The sequence below is a fragment of the Melanotaenia boesemani genome, chromosome 23 (assembly GCF_017639745.1).
Source record: "Melanotaenia boesemani isolate fMelBoe1 chromosome 23, fMelBoe1.pri, whole genome shotgun sequence".
Lineage (NCBI taxonomy): Eukaryota > Metazoa > Chordata > Actinopteri > Atheriniformes > Melanotaeniidae > Melanotaenia > Melanotaenia boesemani.
Genome location: NC_055704.1, coordinates 2,752,843 through 2,775,000, shown reverse-complemented (window position 1 = coordinate 2,775,000; position 22,158 = coordinate 2,752,843). Strand labels below are relative to the sequence as shown.

General features: G+C 44.4%; 1 protein-coding gene and 1 long non-coding RNA gene across 2 annotated transcripts in view; one reads left to right on the top strand and one right to left on the bottom strand.

Annotated features, from left to right (window-relative positions):
* Positions 1-3,257, bottom strand: part of LOC121634781 — a 6,882-nt gene extending 3,625 nt beyond the window's left edge. The window contains exon 1 of the long non-coding RNA XR_006009294.1: positions 3,215-3,257. This is a non-coding gene — a long non-coding RNA (uncharacterized LOC121634781). The remainder of the gene's footprint in view (positions 1-3,214) is intronic.
* Positions 3,258-13,836: 10,579 nt separating this feature from the next.
* On the top strand, positions 13,837-21,504 carry c23h11orf98 (chromosome 23 C11orf98 homolog). Its single transcript, XM_041976894.1, has 4 exons — positions 13,837-13,938; positions 15,055-15,179; positions 15,251-15,348; positions 20,775-21,504. Exons 1-4 carry the CDS (start codon positions 13,900-13,902, stop codon positions 20,882-20,884), a joined length of 372 nt encoding a protein of 123 aa, XP_041832828.1. The 5' UTR covers positions 13,837-13,899; the 3' UTR covers positions 20,885-21,504.
* The last annotated feature ends 654 nt before the right edge of the window (positions 21,505-22,158 follow it).

The following is a 22,158-nucleotide window of genomic DNA, read 5'->3' as shown; positions in this document are numbered from 1 at the left end:
TGCAAATTTGTCCTTGAAACCAGGCTGTCTTAAAAGATGATCCCACAGGGCTGCCTTGGCTTTCTCCAAGGTCAACAATGGCCAGGTTCTTCGCACTGAGTGGTCTACTGAGATGCAAAAGCTATGCAGTCTTAACAACTGCATGATAGGGATCTGGAGCTCCAGTTTGGGGAGGTTCAGTCCTCCATCAGTGAAGGAAGAGTATAAGAGTAGTGGAGGGTTCTAGGAGGAGCCAGAGCTTAACGGCTTTCCTGATCAATCTGTCGCACTCCCGGAGCGCCACGATCCCCACCATGCCAATATCAGCCTGGTAAAGCAGTCTGGGGACCGCATAGACCCGGAGCAGAATCAGCTTTTGGGAGGGTTTCAATTTGGAGGTAGAAATCCTGCCAAGGAGCAGTTGCAGGAGCTAGAGCGAGCGTGGCTTGGTGATGCCCCTTAGTGGAGAAATGTGGATTCCAAGGTACAGCCAGACTTCTCTCGGACCCAGGGTAGGAACGGGGGTATCCCTGATTGTCCAGCCAGTGGCTTCATTAAGGGCCATAGTGGAACCACACCTCTCCAAGAGAAACCCTCCCGCCGCTCTGATCCGGGTACAGCAAGCCCTGTAGGAGTCCTTAATAAAGCTTATAAACAGCGAGTCAACTCCTCTCCTGGCCAGCACCTCGTCGATATGTCCATGCAAGACGAAGTCGAAGGCCTTTGTGAGGTCAATAAAGACACAGGCCAGTGTGAGTCTCTCCTGTTTGGATAGATTGATGATACTATCCAGGAGGAGGAGGTTATTGGCACAATTCTTTCCTTCAACAAAGCCAACCCGCGACACATGTGCGGGACATGTCCCCATCAACCTCCTATTAAGGATGCCGGACAGGGTGCGTAACAGAACCGAGCCAATGGTAACAGGACGCCATTGTCTGATATCAGAAAGACTCTCCATTGAGGTGCCCTTGGGGATCAGAGTCGTGCGACTCTCTTTGAGTTGAAGGGGAAATCGGCCTGTGACGATAATTGCATTGAACAAACCGGCCAACACCTCGCCGCTCGGTTCTTTGCTCGACAGCGTGCCTCTCAGCATTCCGTCCGGACCAGGTGCGCTTCCCTTCTTTGCCTTCTTAAGAGCGCAGACAACCTCCAGGGGTGAGATCGGTTGGCAGAGGCCCGCATTGTCAACAACCGGCAGATCGGCAAACTGACCGAGCGTTAAGTAGGTGTCAGGCCACCCCCCTTGTGTTCTTGTATTCATTAGAGATAGTTTGCAGTGGGATTTGACAAGTGGCATGTGACTTCCCATCCAGAATTAATCGGGCGGCAACTTCACAATCAGATCTCCATAGCCTCTGCAGCAAGCAGTATCTATTCATTTTAAGGAGCCTCTTTCGATCAGTAGGGGAGGCCCCCTTAGAGAGACACCGTCATGGGCACATGAGAGTCTTCCTGCAGGGTTTGCTCAGATGCTTAATAGTCTTTTTGATGCCCCGAATTTGGTCCCGCATGGACACAGAGAAGTCACGTACTCGAGGTCCTTCAGGTGAGTCGGACAGAATGGCCTCCGGCATGCCATGCACCTCGGGGGCCGGGGGAAGCTCTTTGGACAGGCGAGAAAGCTGCTCAAGGAAGTTTTTGCAATTGTCAGGCTGTGCACTGAACTCTCATGAACATTTAGCTTTGAGCAGGCCATGGAAATATGCTTCAGGGTGTTTCCTCCGAATGTGGAGTGCCAGCCCTTTAGTGGAGGGCCAACCGTAACCGTAGGAGGAAGCCTTCCGGTGGATCTCATGGATTTACGCCATCCAATAGCCCAACTAAAGAAAAGGATCCCCGGTCGAGCTTTCTTGGTGCCAAAAAGATTCCTTTTTGGAGGCACGCTCAGCCTAGGCCTCTTGGGGGAGGCCGGAAAAGGATCAGGATTCTCCAAGGAACATGGGGAACCTCACAGAAGCATCCGTCCAATGGGTTTCCTAACTGATGCAGAGTCCACACTCAGGGGCATTAGTGCCAGGGAGGCACCGCCAGGATGCCCAGGGGGGGTGAACATGATCAAATTAAGATCCTTCAGCTGCTACCGTCGGGGCGCAGTCCGGATACCAGCCAGGGCAGTCAAGGGTCCAGTGGACAGGCGCTCAGCAGGCACGGAACTGCAAGAAAGCAGAACAAACATTAGTATTTGTAAGCCGTAACAGTAGGCAAGCGTGTGCGAGACAGGGACACACGTTAGCGATGCATTAGTTCAAAAGCTGAGCGCTGGGATTTGTGAAGGGAACTCCTTGATAAGACCCTCAACCATCCCGGGGGGCACCCCATAGGCAAACACCCCAAGAGACGGAGGACAGACAGAGAATTAAGCCGTATCCCCAGAGGAGACACGGCGCCTGAAAACCAAAGGATACCTGCCTAACCGACTTATATCCCCTTGTAGCTATACCCCGACCACAGGGTGTTAGGCAGTTAGGGCAAGCCCAACCAGGGACAATGAGATTAAGCCCACCCCCCAGGAGAGGGATGGGCCCCAGCTGACGGGATTCAAGACCACCACAAGGACTACCAAGCGCCACCTCCCAAAGACCACACCCCGATGGGCCCGACAAGCTTACATTCAGGCCGTTTCATATTTCTTTCAGGAGGAGGAACCACAGCATCCCACTTTCCCCAAACTCCAGGAAAGACCCAAGCGGCTCGATCACAGACCTGTTATTGCTCAATCTAGTGTGGCTGTATGCCACTTGTCCCTCTAAGAACTTAGACGCCGACCGCACAGGGCCGCGTAACTAGTTAGCATGCCGGAGTCTCGTTCGTTATCGGAATTAACCAGACAAATCGCTCCACCAACTAAGAACGGCCATGCACCACCACCCACAGAATCGAGAAAGAGCTATCAATCTGTCAATCCTTTCCGTGTCCGGGCCAGGTGAGGTTTCCCGTGTTCAGTCAAATTAAGCCGCAGGCTCCACTCCTCGTGGTGCCCTTCCGTCAATTCCTTTAAGTTTCAGCTTTGCAACCATACTTCCCCCGGTAACCCAAAGACTTTGGTTTCCCATAAGCTGCCCAGCAAGTCATGGGAATAACGCAGCCGGATCACCAGTTGGCATCGTTTATGGTCGGAACTACGACGGTATCTGATCTGGTATTGGCAAATGCTTTTGCTTTTGTCAGTCTTGCACCGGTCCAAGAATTTCACCTCTAGCGGTGCAATATGAATGCCCCCAACCATAACCTCTTAATCATGGCCCCAGTTCAGAGAGAAAAACCCACAAAATAGAACCAAGTACCATCAAAAGTTGATAGGGCAGACATTCGAATGAGACGTCGCCGCCACGGGGGGCCAGCAACTGGCTCGAGGTTATCTAGAGTCACCAAAGCGGCCAGGGGGCCCCCAGGTGGAGGCGTCCCCGCATGGGTTTTGGGGCTGATAAATGCACGCATCCCCGGAGGGGTCAGTGCTAGTTGGCATGTATTAGCTCTAGAATTGCCACAGTTATCCAAGTAACGGTAGAGCGACCAAAGGAACCATAACTGATTTAATGAGCCATTCGCAGGTTCACTATTTGCAGTTTCCCCTTTGAAGAGAAGCAGCCCCAAAGCATGACGTTACCACCATCATATTTCACCGTGGGTATCGTATTTCATGGATGCAGTGCAGTATTATTAGGTCTCCAAACACGGCGACTGCAGTTCGAGCCAAAAAGTTCAATTTTGCTTTTATCTGACCAAAGGACATTGGCCCAATACTCGGCTGGAGCATCGATATGGTCCTGGGCAAACTTCAGTCGGGCACAGACATGTGCTGGCTTAAGTAGCGGTACCCTCCGGGCGATGCAGGACTTCAATTCGTGATTAGATACTGCATTTGTAACACTAGCTTTGGTTACAGTGGTCCCAGCTTTCTCCAGGTCGTTGACCAGTTCCAGCCGAGTAACTCTAGGGTGCTTCCTTATCGTTCTCAGGATCATTCGTTGCCCTTGGGGTGAAGTCTTGCGAGGGTCCCCCTGGTCGAGGGAGATTGTCTATTGTACTGAACGTCTTCCATTTTTGGACAATTGTCCTGACGGTTGACCTACTCTCACCAAGAAGCCTGCCAATTGAACACTGGCTCATCCCTGCCTTGTGCAAGTCGACAATTACTACCCTTGTGGCCGTCGGAAGCTCCCTCGTCTTCACCATCGTGGAGAATGCTGCCTGCAAAAATGCCAGAGTAGCTACCTGTTAAGCTGGGGGACACAGGTGTTCCCAATGAGCTAGTCAGTAATGTACACTGGAGGACAGATCGAAGGAAAACAACAGTGACTGGCCAGATGTTTTGCACATTTGAGGTGCCAAATACTTATTTTTTTAACAGGTTTTAATAAACTTTTTAAAAAATAATTAAATTTGATTTTCTGCTTTTTTATTGAACATTATCCATGTCACAGTTGAGGTGTACCAGTGATGAAAATTAGAGATCTTGCTAGTCTCTTTTAAGTGTGATTAATGGTAAAATGCAGTGCTGCCAAATACTTTTTGACCTGACTGTATATATACAAATCACCAATGACTTACATTGTATTGCTCAGATAAGTTCAATGTCTTTAAAGAATGTGGTAATTTTTAATAGACATAAAATATTTTTATGTCACACATGAAGGTTGAAGGAAACTACATCTAAATTTATCAACAGAAGATTTGACTAAAATAAATATTAGATTCATGACAAAAGATCTGTTGTATTCTTTTTGTTGATAAAAACCAAAAACAACATTCTTGAAAGAAAATTAAACGTCTAGGGATTATTTTGAAAGAAAATGAAGATATCAGACCAGAACTTAATGAGCCAGTTTCAGAACGACTACCACAATAAGAGCAGCTGGTGCGAAATAAACACTTTAACTGGGTATTTATTTTTAAATAAAGGTCTCTTACTGTATTAGTTATATCAGTAAGGTGCGGACCAAAAGTGTCCCCAAGATTTGTCTCCAACTAAACTATCCCAGTAAGACAGAATCAGCATTGATGCCAGAAGGAATAACATCCATTACAGAAACCTCTTCAGGAGAAAAGCATTGATAAATTCTGTGGAGTTATACAGCTGTCCATCAGGTTAAATTACCTATTGATTAAGGTAACATTATTATTGAACCAGTTTTCATAGAATTTGCTTTTGTTCTTCTGCGAATATTCCTGTTGTTCCAGATATAACATGTATGAGGTGAAAAGACTGCGTGAGCAACATCTGTCTATGAAATGTTTGATAGCTTTATGGGAATTTTGGGAATGTCATAGCTGCTAAGACCAAAACAAGTCCCAGGCCACCTACTTTAGAGAAGCTATAGGGGAGGAGAGCTTCCATAGAGGATGGATTAAATAAAAAATGTTTTAGCCAGTTAATTTTAAGTTTTTTTTTGTTTTTTTTTTTTTTAAACTTGTCCTGTCCAGCATCATAGCAAGTAAAATGATAATCTGTTTGCTGTATCATGCTGAACAAATTTGCTCTGCCAAGGGGAGGCCTATGGTTAAGGCTTCTCTTGGTAATCTGATTCATTTATTAATTTATTTACTTTGAATCACGGAATCTATGTAATCTTGCTGGACCTGACCGGAGGGGACAGAAAAAGATGGAAAATAGCGAAAAGAGCAAAAGGGAAAGAAGAAAGGAGACAAAAAGATCACAGACAGAAGGAAACGACCCTTCAATCCACACCATCACCAGACAACAAACTGTTACACCTGTACATGAACACACAAGGAAATTTCCTATAACTTTTACAAAAGCAGAAACACACACCCAGAAAAAACAGGACTGCCAGTCATTAAGAGTTTTTAAATAATAACCAAATCAAAAAGACATAACAGCGACCAGATACTAACTCACAGGAAAAATACAAAAAAAAATAAAAATTAAAAATTATCGCTTAGTATTAAAACCCACTAGACAACTCAGTGACTGTGTCAGCATGCAGAGCATGAGAAACAAGGAGTGGTCAGTGATGAAGACTGAGGCCAAAGGCAGACCAGGGCCTGGGCCGGGCCCTCAGCAGCAGACCCGGAGCACCAACCCAAGCCACCCCACCACAAAGATGACTCCAGCCACACCCGAAGGGCGGCAGAGGAGAGCCCCAGCAAGAGCCCCCCACGGTCCCGGGGCACAGGCCCCAGTGGGCCAAGATCAGCAGCCGCCAGCCCCGCCAGGGACCGGCCACCCAGGGCAGCCCAAGCGAAGGGCCCAGGGCCCCAGGAGCCCAGAGGCAGCCGCCCCACCCCCCAAAGACAGAGGGCCCGCAACATGCCTAGGAGGACAAGGCCCCCCCAGACAGCCACCCGGCGTAGGCCAGCATACACCCCGATGTTCCAGCCGCACGCCCCGGGAACCAGGGTGCTACCGGCCCCCTCCCCCCACTCCCCACCTACCTCAATCTGCACCCCACATAACCCCACACTCACACCCTCCCCCGCGCCGCACCCACAACTACTCACCACCACCCACCACCACCCAGCCACGCCAAACACAACCCACCCACCATGCCCCTTGGGGGACACCCCAGGCGGACCAGTGGATAGAGAGCCCCAAGCACCCCCCCTTGACCCAACCCCCACAGAGCCAGCAGCCCACCAGCTCAGCCACCCTGGGACCCGGCCCCGGGGCAACCACCCCCCCTGCCCGCCCCCAGCCACACACAGGGGGAGCAGGGGTGTGAGAGGTCCCCAATACCCTCTCCCTCCCCGCTCCTGACTGTTTATGTAGTGTGTGTTGTGTGCAATTAAAATTGAGGGGCAGTGACTGCAATGAGCCGGGAGCCGGGCCACCTAAATGGCCTCGCCCGCCATGCACCGCATGCCATGCCCCCCAGGTGTTGTCTGTGTGTTGTGTTTCTTGTGTTTTGGTGTCTCGGTGCAATTAAAACTGAGAGGCGAGTCGCCACGGGGTGCATCCAAGGAGACCACTGAATGGTCTCCTCTGTTCCACCCCGCATGGCTCCACACCTCCCAACTCCCTACGTGTGTGTGTGTGTGAGACAGAGAGAGCGGGAAGAAAGAGGGGTCCGGGGATGTACGTCCAGAGGGAAGCAAACTTTCCTCCGGATGATGAGCCTTTAGTGGCATTAGGCACCCCTGCTCCCCAGGAGGCCCCCCAGGGCAAGACAGGCCAGGAGAGGCCGCCCCCCACGGCCGGGCCATTCAGGGACCGCAGCCAGTGAGCCGCCACCCACCCCAGAAAGTTTCCACCCTCCCACACCCCTAAAGGGGAATGAGAGGATGGGGACAGTGACAGACCCACGGCCCACCACCCCCAGGCCCGCCCAGGTCCCCCCCCCCCACAAGTGCACTTAACCCCGCCCCAACCACACACAGAAACACATGCACACACCTATTTCCTTGCACACTCCGGCTCATCCTAACTCATATATGCCCTCTCAGCCCCACCCAAAAAATAAAAACACTCACACAGCATCCAACCCTCCCACTCTCATTCCCCAGACACACCCCCACTCATCCTAACACATGCATACGCACGCACACAAACATACCCCCCATCCACACAAACATCATCCAAGTATAGACACACACAACACACAAGCATCCCTGTCTCACACCCCAGCACCTCCCCCTATAACCCCCTGAATCCCACTCAGCCCTCCTTCAACCCCCAGAGCCACCCCCACCACAGAGCAGCCCGGTCCGGCACCACGGGCAACCACAAAGAACCCGCAACCACCAGTTACTCCCGGCCATTTCTCAAACCCCCATAGCAACGAGGTCACAGTCCTCTACCTACACTAAGTGATGGAACTAAGCACAGGGGACCAGAAGGAATGAGATTCAGCCAAATAGTTCTTTGAGGAGGCAGACATTGTCTCACTACTGATGTGGTCAACTAAGAGATTCCTAAACTGCTGAATACACAGATTATTTTTGTTTTTCCAGTTCACAAGGATAGTTTTCTTTGCGATGCATAATGCTGTGCGTATCATGTGTGCAGAGTTAATTGCCATTTTAATGTCACCCAAGTCACCTAGTAGACATAGTGCGGGGATTGTAGGAATATTACATTTAAACCATGTTGACATGTCCACACATACCTGAAGCCAGAACCTTCGGACAGGTGTGCAGGACCACAAGGCATGGAGGTAGTTGTCAGGTGTGTTTTCATTGCAGTGTGTGCAGATGTGTGATTGTGACAGACCCATCCTGAACATCCTTTGTCCTGTATAATGAGTTCTATGCAGAATTTTGAATTGTATTAGTTGCATATTTGAATTTTTAGTCATTTTAAAGGTGTTTAAACATATTTGTGACCATTTATCTTTATTAAAGTTACTGGATAACTCACCCTCCCATTTTGACGTTGGAAGACAGATTGAGTCTTCTAGTTTGGATAATAGTCTATATGTTTTTGATAATAGCTTTGGGGCATTGAGATTCATGAATTGTGCCACCCTAATAGGTAGCTCTAAGTTTAATTGATTAATGGTATATTTTTTACATATAATAGATTTAAGCTGGTGATATTCTAAAAATGTTTTGCTGCTGATTCCATATTGTGAAGTGAGAATATTAAATGATAAGAAGTTTCCATTTTCTATTATATGTTCTAACTGTTTTATTCCTTTATTTTTCCATTGAGTGAAATTGATAAACGTTTTTGTTTTGCAGGATGTCAGGGTTGTTCCAGAGGGGTGTAAACTTACACGGAAAAAGTGAGGATTTGGTTTTTTTTAGAAAATCCCACCAAGCCACTAAGGAGGAACTGATATTGATGCTTTTAAAACACTTATGTGTTTTGATGGTTGAGCTGATGAATGACAGGTCAGAGATAAACAGATCCTCACACAATGCTTGCTCTACATCTAACCATGATTCATCCAGACTGCTAGGTTTAAGCCATTTGGAGATATACTGCAGCTTGTTAGCTAAGAAAACATGATTAAAGTCGGGTAGCTCCAATCCGCCTCTATCTTTAGTCTGTTGTAAAGTTTTTAGACTGATACATGATGGCTTATTTTTCCATAAAAATTTAGATATATGTGAGTCCAGTGACTTAAACCAACTGGAGGATGGTTTAGTGGGTATCATTGAAAACAGGTAGTTTACTTTAGATAGAACCATCATTTTAACTGTGGCAACCCTCCCCATGAGTGATATGGGTAAGAGCCTCCACCGTGAGAGATCATCCTCAATTGCTTTAAGTAGCTGGACATAATTTAGCTTTGTTAGTTCTGATAACCTGGGTGAAATGTTTATGCCCAGATATCTAATGTTTCCAGACTGTCTTGTAGTATTGGGTATGTTTTGTAGGTCACAGTTGATGGGCATAATAATAGTCTTAGACCAGTTAATAGAGTATTCAGATATTGATGAGAATGTGTTAATAAGTGTGATTGTCTGGGGGAGAGACGTCGGTGAGTTCTGGAGAAAAAGTAATATGTCATCAGCATAAAGACTTATCTTGTGTTCTATATTTTTAGCATAGATTCCTTTAATCTCTTTATTTTGTCTTATTGCAGCAGCTAGGGGTTCAATAAAAATAGCAAAGAGTGATGGAGAAAGCGGGCAGCCCTGTCTGGTGCCTCTCTGCAAACAGAAGCTTGGAGAGGTTTGATCATTGGTCTTTACACATGCATTTGGGTTGTTATATAATATTTTTATCCAATCTATGAAAGATGACCCAAACCCAAATTTGTTTAACGTTGCAAATAAAAATTTCCAGTTTACTCGGTCAAATGCTTTTTCTGCGTCTAAAGAAATGACTGTGGATTCCAGGATATGTAGAGTAGCATAATCTATGATGTTATTTAATCTACGCATGTTAGTAGAGGAATGTCTACCTTTAATAAAGCCTGTTTGGTCAGGATGTATTATTAGAGGGGTTATTTTTTCTATTCTTCTGGCCAAAGCTTTGCTAATTATTATGAGATCTACATTTATTAATGAAATTGGACGGTAACTGGATGGAAGTGTCGGGTCTTTACCTGGTTTTAATAGTAGAGTAATATTGGCTAGGTTCATATTTGAAAGTAGTTTTTGTTTTTCCTTTATTTCTAATATCATATTGTAGAAAGTGGGTGCCAGCATTGTCCAGAATTCTTTGTAGAATTCTGCTGGGTAACCATCTGGACCTGGAGCTTTATTGTTGGGCATATGCTGGAGAGCTTCTTGGAGTTCACCGGCTGAAAGGGGGGAATCCAAAACCATTTTATTTTCATGTTTTAATTAATAATGATTAATGTTACTAAGAAATTTATCAATATTGTCATCTGTTGTAGTTAGTTGTGATGTATATGGCTGATGTTTCCTTCTGGATCTCTGACAGAGGAGATGGTTGTTTTCTCCTTTTTGTTTTTAACTGATTAGCCAGGAAACTTCCAGATTTGTTGCCATGCTCAAAATTCTCCAAGCAAAGTCTTTGCACCAAGAATTGTGTCTTTTTATCTATTATTTCATTAAGTTCAAGTTTAGCTTTCCTTATAGCATTTAGTGTGTGTTCTTCTGGGGAGACATGGTAAGCGTCCTCTAAGGATTTAATTCTGAGTTCTAACTCTGAGATTCTCAAACTTTCCTTCTTTTTCTTATGAGAAGAGAAGGAAATTATTTTCCCTCTCATTACTGCTTTTCCTGCTTCCCAAAGAACACACGCTGAAGTTTCTGGCACGTTGTTGTTTTCTAGATATAAGGACCATTCACTTTTAAAGTAGCTGATAAACTCAGGATCTTTAAGTAATGACGTATTAAATCTCCAGTTTCTAGTTGCTGGTTTATTGCTCTTACTTCTCAGAGTGAATGATACTGGTGCGTGATCACTAATGCTAATAGGATGGATTCTGATTTCTGACATGTCATTCATCAGCGAGCTGCTAGTTAAGAAATAATCTAATCTAGAATAGGAATGGTGAACTGAAGAGAAGGTGTATTCTCTTAGTGTGGGATGGTGAGAGCGCCAAGCATCACAGAGACCAAAATCCTTCATGTACTGTTTCACAGTTTCTGAGGATTTCCAGACTCGATGAGCTCCTGTGGTTCTTTTTTTCTCCAGTATAATGTTAAAATCACCTCCTATAATTAATGTGTTATCTGAGTGACCATAGAGTGAGGCGAGGAGGGAGTAACAGAAGGAGGACTCATCTACATTTGGACCATATATATTTGCGATACATAACTTAACATTTTTAATAGATAATGTAACTATTATAAATCTGCCTTCTGGATCTATGATTGTATTATCTATGTCAAAATTTAACCTTCTATTAATAAGAGTTGCTGCTTCTCTTTGCCTAGAATTATAACAAGCTGAATACACGTGTGGAAACTGGATTGTTGAGAGAAGATCTATTGTTGAGTTTGATAAATGAGTCTCTTGGAGTAATATTATATCTGCTTTCATTTCTTGCAAATGATTAAAAATTTTTAACCTCTTTTCCCTTGTGCCAGCTCCACGCACATTCCAAGTGACAAATGTGAGTGTGTTCATGAACCAACCACAGAAATGAGGCTATATGCATATTACTGAAGCGTGTGTGCGTATGTGCTGTTCTGTGTGTGTTCCTGTGAACCATAAAAAGTGCTAATGTGTATATAATATAATGACAAGTGTTACTGTTAACCGTTGAAGGGTCGGAGAGAAGAAGTGTAAAGAGTGAAAAGAGCGACAGTGCCAAATGAAAAAAGTCATTTAAAAAACGCATCTGTGCTGAGAGCAGTGTAGTGGAGACGGGCAGTGGATTTACTGTTAACTAAATGATCTTTTATGGCAGTTTTATGGATCTGATCTAGTAAGAATACAGGAAAATTAAAGCACATACCAAGTCAGTAGAGCCACGGAGTGATGTCCGGGTCACGGTACAGCTGTCCATTAATAAATAATTTATCCACCGCAATGACAGCGCGAGCACCTTCAGCGATAAATTTCCTCCTGATGGGAAACAGGACTCTCCGTCAGTCCAGAATCTCTCTCGGATATTGGTCATTTACTCCAAAGTTTGTTCCCTTCAGTTCGCGGCCCTGGTTCTTCACCTGCTCCTTCTGTTTGAAGCTGACAAACTTCGCTACAATAGGTCTTGGTCTGCTGGACCCGGGTTTCCTCCCGCCGAGCCGATGGACTCTGTGAAAGGAGATGTTTTTCACCGTTTCATCCGGGAGCTTCAGATGGGTTTTGATGAAGTTTTTCACCGTGGTCTCGGGGTCCTCCTCCATCTGCTCTGGAATCCCTGCAAACACCAGGTTCTCTCTCATGCTCTGCACCTGCAGATCGATCACCTTTTCCTTCATCTTCTTATTTTCCTCCGAGAGACGGGTCAAGCTCTCGGTGAGGGATTTTACCGACTCTCTGGGACCGGCATTTTCTACAGCCAGAGTTTCCACCTGCTTCTGGCTGAATTCTAGTGATTCACGTAGCGCCTGGAACTCTTTGTGGAGAATTTCTACCAGGCTCAAACTCGCATCAAAACTACTGAGTTTCTTATCTATAGAGATCAGAACATCTGTTGAGTCGTTCCCCGGTGGTGAAATAGCTCCAGGTGAATCCTCATTTCGCTGTCTCTTGGACTTGGATGAGGTGGAGGGGGTGAACATGTTGTTTGGTTTCCCCATGACGATTCTGTCGTAACAACGATCTATAAAATCTGTCAGGCTGGCCAAATCCTCCCCTCTGTGCTCCAGAGTGTACCTTTTAAAGACACTATAGTCCTACTTTAAAGAATATTTTGATTAGGCTGGCACAAAATACAATTGAATGAAAGCATAAATGTTTGGGCGCGCCTAGTTTGAATCTGCCATCTCCCCCGGAATTACGTCACCTACAGCATTAGCGTCACTTACCTGCCACCAGCGTCACCTACCTAATTTTAAGTATTTTTGAGGGTTGAGAAGTCTGGCTTCTGTGTTGGGTTGGAAAGAAGAAAGAGGAGACAAAGATACGGCAGATAGAAGCAGCGAGCCTTCAGTCCAGCCTAACACCAGACAACCAACTGCTACACCTGAACAGAAACACAGCAGAGAATTTCTTTTCTAAACGAAGTCTAATAACATTCTTGCAGGGGTAGGAGAGGGACTTCTGATTCAGGTTCTGTTCAGGCATATATTGACAATTTTTGGTTGCGTCTGTATATAAATAAATACAGACACAGCCAAGAATCCATCGGGAAGTGCAGGAGAAGCAGTTGTTGTGTCAGAGTTCAGAGTGCTAGTAGGCAAGAGATTAAATGGTAGTTTCAGTTTACACAGCAGAGACGTTAGCATCGCTATTAGCAGCCTAGTGGATGGAGGACACAAAACCTCTAAGATCGCTTATCCGTTCGGACTCAAGTTCATCCTTAGCCTGTATAAAGAACAGTTAGACCAGATATGTTAACTGAAATCAATCAATTCAAATGATGGGATCAGTAGTGACATTTGTTTGGGTGGGAATGAATGGGCAGACAGGAGGGTCAAAGAAACAGGATGTGGGTTTGACAGTTAACTGGTAAAATAGAAGTAAGAAGTATCATTAAGCATGAAATAAAGGAGCGATGGCAGAAACAGTAGGAAGAAGAAAGGAAAGGACGATGGTTTTACAGAGTACAGGGGACTGTGGGAGAACGGAGGAGGGTTATAGGACAGGAAATACAAAAGTGTTATATCAAGACGTATTTGGCTTAACTATAAACTATATAGGATGGTGTACAAAAGGCAACCAGAATAAAACAATAGAACATGTAAAGGTTCGCTGGTACGCATCGGATAATTTATATTCTATCTGAAACAGGGCTAAGAGAATATAAAGGACAGAGATGTGGTTTGTTTGTTCTCTCTCTCTTGCTCTCTGGCTGTCCCACACTCTTTACCAGGTGGTGGCGGTAATGCACATCTGTACGTTGTTTGTCAACCGCCAATAAACTGCAGAAGAAGAAGAAGAACAACGTGTTTCCGGACACGTGACTGTGGCTCAGCAGCAGCATGGCACCGCCAGGAGGAAAAATAAACAGACCGAAAACTGTAAGAAACCTGGATTAAATCACCGATTCAGTAAAAAAAAAAAAAAAAAAAAGAGCTGACAGATGTTTACTGATGTTTATTAGTTACTTTAACCTGTTTTAGCGGTGCTTGAAACCTGGTTTTTAGTCACCGGAGGACGGAGAACCCATTTAATCCCGGTTCTGATCCTGAAGTCTTCATTTAGATCTGAAATGATGTAAATCATCTATAATCATGATTTCTGAAGGAGAAACGTGTCATGTAATCAGGTTTGAGTTAATATTCAGGAAAATATTCAGTTCTTCAACGGAAACAAAGGTCCAGGTTTAACGAGATCTACAAACTGAGCAAAAATCTTATTTATGTAAATATTTCTAGAAACAGCTGCTGAGATTTACTGAAACATTAATCTAAGTCCAGAATCTGAGTCCACACCAGAGTCGGTCCAGTTCTAAACCCTCTCAGAGAAGCTTTCTGTCATTTCTTTCTGTAGTTTCCAGGAACAGTTCTCCAGGATCCTTGAAGGACTTTCCAGGAATAGTTCTTCAGGATCCTTGAAGGACTTTCCAGGAATAGTTCTCCAGGATCCTTGAAGGACTTTCCAGGAATAGTTCTCTAGGATCCATGAAGGACTTTCCAAAACTCCTCTTTGGATGTTTCAGATGATCCAACACTGCTTCTGTAATGTTGGTTTACTTGTTTTTCGTAGCGTTGATTTTCTCTACAAACATCTTATTCCAGATATCTGATTTTGATGGTCATGTAAACGGGTTCAGTGTTTTATAATAAATGATCTTTATTAATCAGGAAAAGTTAGTGTTACATAAAAACCTGGAAACGGATCGTTATCAAATCAGGTGGTGATGCACAGCCCTGTCATAAAGATAATAAAATAAAACTGTTCTAATTAGATTTGTTTAAGTTATAAAAATAAATATAATACATGAATAATGTGAATTTAGATACAGAAACAGATAAATGAACAAATGAAAAAAATATAAGTTTTCCTTCTGTGGAAGGATGAGCAGTTTATTTAGTTTATTCATCAGTTTCTGTGAAAGTTTCACAGTTAGAGTCAGAAAAACAACCTGAGACGTCTTTAACTTGAAGTCTGTCATCGTTCTGTTTTTCTTTCAGGAGTTGGGAAAGAAGCTTTTCAAGCGACGGCGAGTTCAGAGCCGAGAAAAGAGGAAGAAGCATCAGATCGTCGGCGCCGTCGTGGATCAAGGCCTCATCACCGTCCACCACCTGAGGAAGAGAAGGTTGGTGGGCCACCTGTCAGAGCGCCAGCTGACCTCCTCCACTCGCTCACCTCTCCGCTCTCATCCCTCAGGTCGAGTCCACGAGCAAACATCACTCTGTCTGGAAAGAAGAAGCGGAAGCTGCTGAAACAGCTGCAACACCTGCAGCAGGAGAAGGCGTCTATGGAAGGTAAAAGATCCAGAATCCATCCTAAAATCCCTCCATCATGTTCGGAATAACCAAATCCATGTTTAACATCCATGTGGAGTCCAACCACAGCAGGTTAGGCAGCGGTTCTGCATCACCTGATCCTACCTGTTCATGCTCATTTACATCCAGAGCTTCCTCAGTAACCACATATGATGACAACACGCGTGGAAATCACTGGCGTTCCTCCTCCAAGTGATGCCGAGAAAGAAACTTTCATTTCTGCTGAGTTTGAAGCCAAAACATTTATTCTATTCTATTCTACAGTCATTTAGCAGACGCTTTTATCCAAAGCGACTTACATTTGAGAGGAAGAACAACACAAGCATGAATTCAAACAAGATGGGACGTCATAATTAAGTGATAGTCAGACCGCTTTTGAGTCCAGTTGGACCCAGGTGCTGTCATGTAGTGCTAGTGCAGTGCATATAATTGTTTTTTTTTTTTTTTTTTTTTTTTTTTTTTTTTTTTTTTTTTTTTTTTAATACAGGATCACGATTTCATCACACAATATCAACTAGGTCATAAGTGCATGATTTCATCACATAATATCAACTTGGGCATAAGTGCATGATTTCATCACACAATATCATCTTGGGCATAAGTGCACACAGCTTCTTCAGTACTTGGTTGAGCCAAAAAGCTGGACAAATCTTTCTGACTCATTTAGTTAAGCTAAATGTGGAAATGCTCCTTAAACAACTGAGTCTTTAGCTTGGTCTTAAAAGTGGATACGGACTCTGCGGATTGGACGGAGTTTGGTAGATCGTTCCACCACCGGGGAACAACAGAGGAGAAGAGTCTAGCTACTGATTTTGCGCCACGTTGTGGTGGGAGCACTAGGCGTCTTTCACTGGCAGAGCGTAAGTTTCGAGAGGGAGTGTAGCTCTGGATTAAGGAGTGAAGGTAGACCGGAGCCGTTTGGGTTATTGTTTTGTAAGCCAGAAGCAGAGCTTTGAATTTGATGCGTGCTGCAACTGGAAGCCAGTGAAGAGCAATTAGCAGCGGAGTGACATGAGCTCTTTTGGGCTGGTTGAAGACCAGACGTGCTGCTGCGTTCTGAATCATCTGCAGAGGTTTAACTGAGCATGCAGGCAGGCCAGCCAGTAAGGAGTTGCAGTAGTCAATGCGTGAAATGACCAGAGCCTGGACCAGGAGCTGGGTCGTGTGTTCAGTCAGGTAGGGTCTGATCCTTCTGATGTTGTAGAGAGCAAATCGGCAAGACCGGGAAACCGAGGCAACATGATCCTTAAAGGTCAGCTGGTTGTCTACCATGACACCAAGATTCCTGGTAGAAGATGTAGGCACTAGTGTGATTGAGTCAAGCTGCACACTTATCTGTGGTGGTAAAGAAGGACTGGCTGGGAAGACAATAAGCTCAGTCTTGGACAGATTTAGCTGAAGGTGGCGGTCCTTCATCCATGCAGAGATATCAGCAAGGCATGCTGATATTCGCATTGAGACGGTTGTGTCATCAGGTGGGAAAGAAAGGAAAAGCTGAGTGTCATCTGCATAGCAGTGGTAGGAGAAACCATGAGAGCTAATGACTGCACCGAGTGAGGAGGTGTATAGTGAAAAGAGAAGAGGGCCGAGCACCGAGCCCTGAGGCACCCCTGTTGTCAGCCCATGTGATCTGGACACGCCCCCTCGCCAAGATACTTTGAATGATCTCCCTGTGAGGTAGGATGTAAACCACGAGAGGACAGATCCTGAGATGCCAAGCTCTAAGAGTTTAGAGAACAGTATATGATGGTTGACAGTGTCAAAGGCAGCCGACAGGTCCAGCAGTATAAGGACTGAGGATTGACCAGTGGATCTGGCAAGCCGTAGGGAATCAGTAACTGACAGGAGAGCAGTTTCAGTAGAGTGACCTTGCCTATAGCCAGACTGATATGGATCTAACAGGTTGTTGTCTTGGAGGAACTGTGAGACCTGACTGAAGACGGCTAGTAGTTTAGACATGAATGGAAGCAGTGAGACCGGCCGGTAGTTTCCAACCTGGGCTGGGTTGAGTGTGGGTTTCTTCAGCAGTGGGGTAACCCGAGCTTGCTTGAAGGCAGAAGGAAAGACACCGGATTTAAGAGAGGAGTTGATAATATGAGTTACTGCAGATTTGACTGTAGGTAAAATGCTTTGCAGGATGTCAGAGGGAACAGGATCAAGAGGACAGGTTGTGGGTTTTGAGCTGACTAGAAGTTTAGAGACATCATCCTCATTTAGAGAGCAGAAGGAGCATAGTGAGGCACCAGTAGCTGGTTTGGTAAGGCTGAGTTGGTCAGGCTCAGTGAATTGGTTACTGATGGTGGCAACCTTTTCAGTGAAGTAGGAAGCAAACATTTCTGCAGTCAGCACAGTGGGAGGCTGAGCAGGTGGTGGAGATAGAAGAGAGTTAAACGCCATGAACAGTTGTCGTGAGTTGGGAGCATTGCGGATCTTGTTCTGATAAAAGGCTATCTTGGCCGCCTTTAGGCTGGATGTGAAAGTTACGAGTTTTTGCTGGTACTCAGACAAGTCAGTGTGCTCTTTTGATTTGCGCCACTTTCTTTCAGCCGCCCTGAGTCCGGCTCTGTGATCCCTTAGAGCCTCTGTGAGCCATGGACTGGGAGGGTTTTGTCTGGCTGGTTTTGACACCAGAGGACAGAGTTTGTCCAGAGAGGAGGGGAGAGAGGAGCAGAGTGTTTCTGTAGCCTCATTAACAGACAGTAAGGAGAAGTCTGAGTGGGAAGGGAGGGTGGAGTAAACCTCATCAGACAGCTGTGTAGGTCTGAGGGATCTCAAGTTTCTGCGGTAGGACACCATTTTTGGAGCCGCTTGATTGACATGAGGAAGGAAGACAGAATTTAACCAGGAAGTGGTCTGAGAGGTGCAGCGGGGTGACGGACAGGTCGGCTGTGGAGAAGTTTCTGGTCAGCACCAAGTCAAGAGTATTGCCAGCTTTGTGTGTTGGAGGAGTCTGAACCAGTTTGAGATTGAAAGAGTAGATAAGAGCCAGAAACTCAGTTGCTGTGGTTTGCCAATGTGAATGTTCATGTCTCCCATGACAATTAGTGGTGTGCCATCATCAGGAATGTCAGAGAGAATCATGTCCATTTCAGAGACAAACTCAGCTATACTGCCACCCGGAGGGCGGTAAATGACCAGAATGTATGCAGTGATGGGTGTAGAGACCTTTACTGAGTGATACTCAAGTGATGAGCAGTTAGCCATAGGACGGACAGAAGTTAAGTTCCACTTTTTAGAAATAAGAATGCCCGTTCCACCTCCTCGTCCAGCTGAGCGAGGTGTTTGGCTAAATTCTGCATTGACAGAAAGGGCAGCTGGTGTAGCTGTGTTTTCTGGACGGATCCAGGTTTCAGTCAGGGCTAGGACCTGAATGTCAGAGAGATTTATCAATGAACTGATAAATTCTGTTTTGTTAACTGCGGACTGACAGTTCCAGAGACCAAAGGTAACAGAGGGTGTGACTGATGTGCATGCCATTGGAAAGGACAGGTTTTGCGGATTGCAGTGTCTATGGGTGACACGTCTTGGTCTGTACCCATATCTGACAGGGATGGGTTTGAAGCACATTGTGCGTTGATATAGTTGTGAGGAGGTTTAAGCTTGTGCCCTTGCTCGGTGGACTCGCGCAGGTAGACTCGCAGGTCTTTACCCTTTGTGGTCTTAACCCGACGTGGGCTGACACAATGGCTGACGCCTCGCTGACGCTTCAGCGCACCATGTGTGGAAAAGTACCTGGAGCTGACACAGCTGAGCACACTTTGCTTGACTGCAACCGGCTGAAACCGCCTCTATCTGCTTTGCCCTGAGCAGTACACAGTGGGTGTGACCCGCGTCACGGCCTCAACTGGTTGAAGAGAGAAGGTGCTAACGACAGAGCCCCACACCAGCAATGTAAACAATAACCCGAAACCAAGACAGAAACTCAAGCAGTAAACTCACCTAACTGATTTGATTGGTTCCCTCATTCGGGTTCAGTTAATATTTATTAAAAATAGATTTGAGGCTCCATTGCAACTGTTATCGAGTAAGGGATAAATATTATTTTATAATCCTCAAAAAAATTTCCCCCGTAAAAAAACTAACTCAATAAAAAACGCTGCAAACACCAAAAGAGGAGGAGCCTTTTTGGGATCGAGGAGATCTGTAAAAATTGTTAAAAGAATCTGAGATGAAACTGCAACTGGAGGACAGAAACCAGCAGAACGTCCTCTACAGGCTGGAGTTTTACCCTGAGAAGCTTCTTGGTGAATCTGGATGGTTTTAATGTTCTGGAGAGAAGAAGGAGACTTGATATATATATATATATATATATATATATATATATATATATATATATAATCATCAAGTGTCTCTCTGTACCTTCCACAATGCCTCTAAATACCTGGCTAAAATATTTTTTTAAATCTATCTTTCGTGTCATTGGGTTGGAAACTATGGACTTTTTTTTTTTTTTTACTTTACATCATTTTCCACAGATATCGACATCCCTTAGAAGAAAGTCTGTGGCTGTGTCCGAATGTGCTCCCTACTCCCTACATAGTATATAGGGGTCATGTCATTTTGTCGAAGTGTCCGAATGTCCAGAAAGAAAAAAGTAGGGCACTCAGAATTACCCACAATGCATCTTAAAAAGTAGTGAGCATCGATGGTCACTAGACGGGTCAATATAGACCACAATGCATTGCGGGCAAAAGTTCAACATGGCACAAGGAGGCAAAAAAATTTGAGCTGCGCGAAATTACCTATAAGCAAACAAACAAAGAATAAAATACAACATAAGGAATAAACAATAAAAATATTTACACACAACTTTGGATTGGATTTGGAATGACATCTTGACGCGGGTTGTGGTTGCCGTGGTGACGGCGGTAGTCACATGGTTTGCGGCGAGGAAAAAATAGGCAGCTTCGTGTCTGAATCACCAAGAGAATGAGTCACTATGTAGTGCAGCCCTATGTAGTGAAGCTTAGGGAGTAGGGTGGACATTCGGACACAGCCTGTCTATCCTCATTTTTATAAAGGTTTTATGTTTTTCTTTATTTTAAAACCTAAAAATGGAAATAAAAATGTGGTTCTTCAAAAATAACAAACATCCTATGGTGGCTCTTCATTAAAATATATTAAGTTTCTTTTTTTAAAAGTCTGGTAACATTTGCGTCTCTAAAGGAGTTTTATTTAGCTGGCTGAGGGAAAAATGGCTCTTTGGATTGGAAAGGCTGCAGAAACCTGCACTAAACACATAAACAGGTTTAGCAGCAGTTTTCTCTTTAAACAGCAACAGTTAAAATATTTCTTAATATAAATAAAATCACATATTCATGACAATGTATATATACAATGTATGTAATAATATTTCTGCTGCTCGACTTTTTTTCATTATTAACAACTAAGATGTTTCTTTGCAGTTGAATTGGCACCACAGAAGAAGAAGGACTCCTCTTCAGCTCTAACCCAGAGGAAGAAGAAGACGACTTCTGGAGGCCAAGGCGACGTGGAGATGGCAGACGTTGACTGAACCGTCATTGGATGAAAAACTTCAGAGCTTCATGTTTGTGATTCTGCAGAAAAACAAATCTGAACAACAAAAGTTTGAGCAGGAAAATATGGAAGCCCGTTCCCGACAAAAAACCGGAGCAGCAGTTCATCTGTAGACGTTCATTTAATGACAGAAAACTGTGGATTTCCCTCTTGCTCAACATTTTTCACCCAAACATCCTGATATTTCTTGGTTGAACTTTTATTTTCCTAAATCAGCTGCAAACTTCCCTGAAACGGGGGAAATATTTTCCTCATTAATAGAAGTAATTCTGAATATGTTATGAATTAATAACTGGGAGTTCCACAGGCTCAGTTCAGAACTGTACTAAAAGGAATATTCAACGTATTTCCAGCAACTTTTACGTTTAGGCGTCATTATTCAGAAAAAAAGTATAAATTTAAATAATATCCTCTCATACTGTTAATGGCTGTTTAAAAAAGCTTCTTAAAGTTTTTGTAATGAGGATCGTTGAGTCCAGCTGGCAGGTGCTCATGCTGCATTTGATGTACCTCAGAACTGCTTTACCAAAGTTAATGTTCGACAGAATATGTCAAACATGTTCATTTACTTAATAGAATAAAACATTTGTCACGTTAGTCCATTTTTTTTTTGTTCATCTTTGAGAGGTTTTCCATGAAGCGGGATTAGGGGAAACTCTTGCTTATTTCATAAAGTCTGATTCATATAGTGGGACTTCTGTTCTATCATCATGGTTTAAATGAGTCACACCTGAGTTACCTTGGTAACTAGTGCTGGTGGACAAGTCTGCTCCGGACCAGGATAAATGTCCAGATAAATTATAATGCTCCTCTATGGCTGGAATAAAGCCAAGAAGACGTTTCTGATGCACGGTGGCGCCACAAAGCAGCTGAGCTGGAGTTGGTTTAGTGAGGATAGCAGGTAAATAGTAGCAGGAATAACTGGAAATGAGGAAAAAGTGGAAACATGGAAATAGTATCTGTTGTGTGTTTGTTTCAATAACAATATTTTTTCTCCTGAAAGCCAAGACTTGAGAGAACGATGAGATGAGAAAAGGTTTGGTCACTGTTGATCTGTGTGTTATTTCTACAAAGTTCTGTTAGTAATAAATTCTGTTTTCTTCTTCTGGTCGACCTTTATGCTGCTACATCTATTCATACATTCATTTTACATCATTTTACCTCCCAGTCTGACAGCTGAGGCTGGAAACATGGTGTGTCCATGGTAACTGGGATTAAAAGCTCTAGCTTCTAATATTAAATAATTATGTT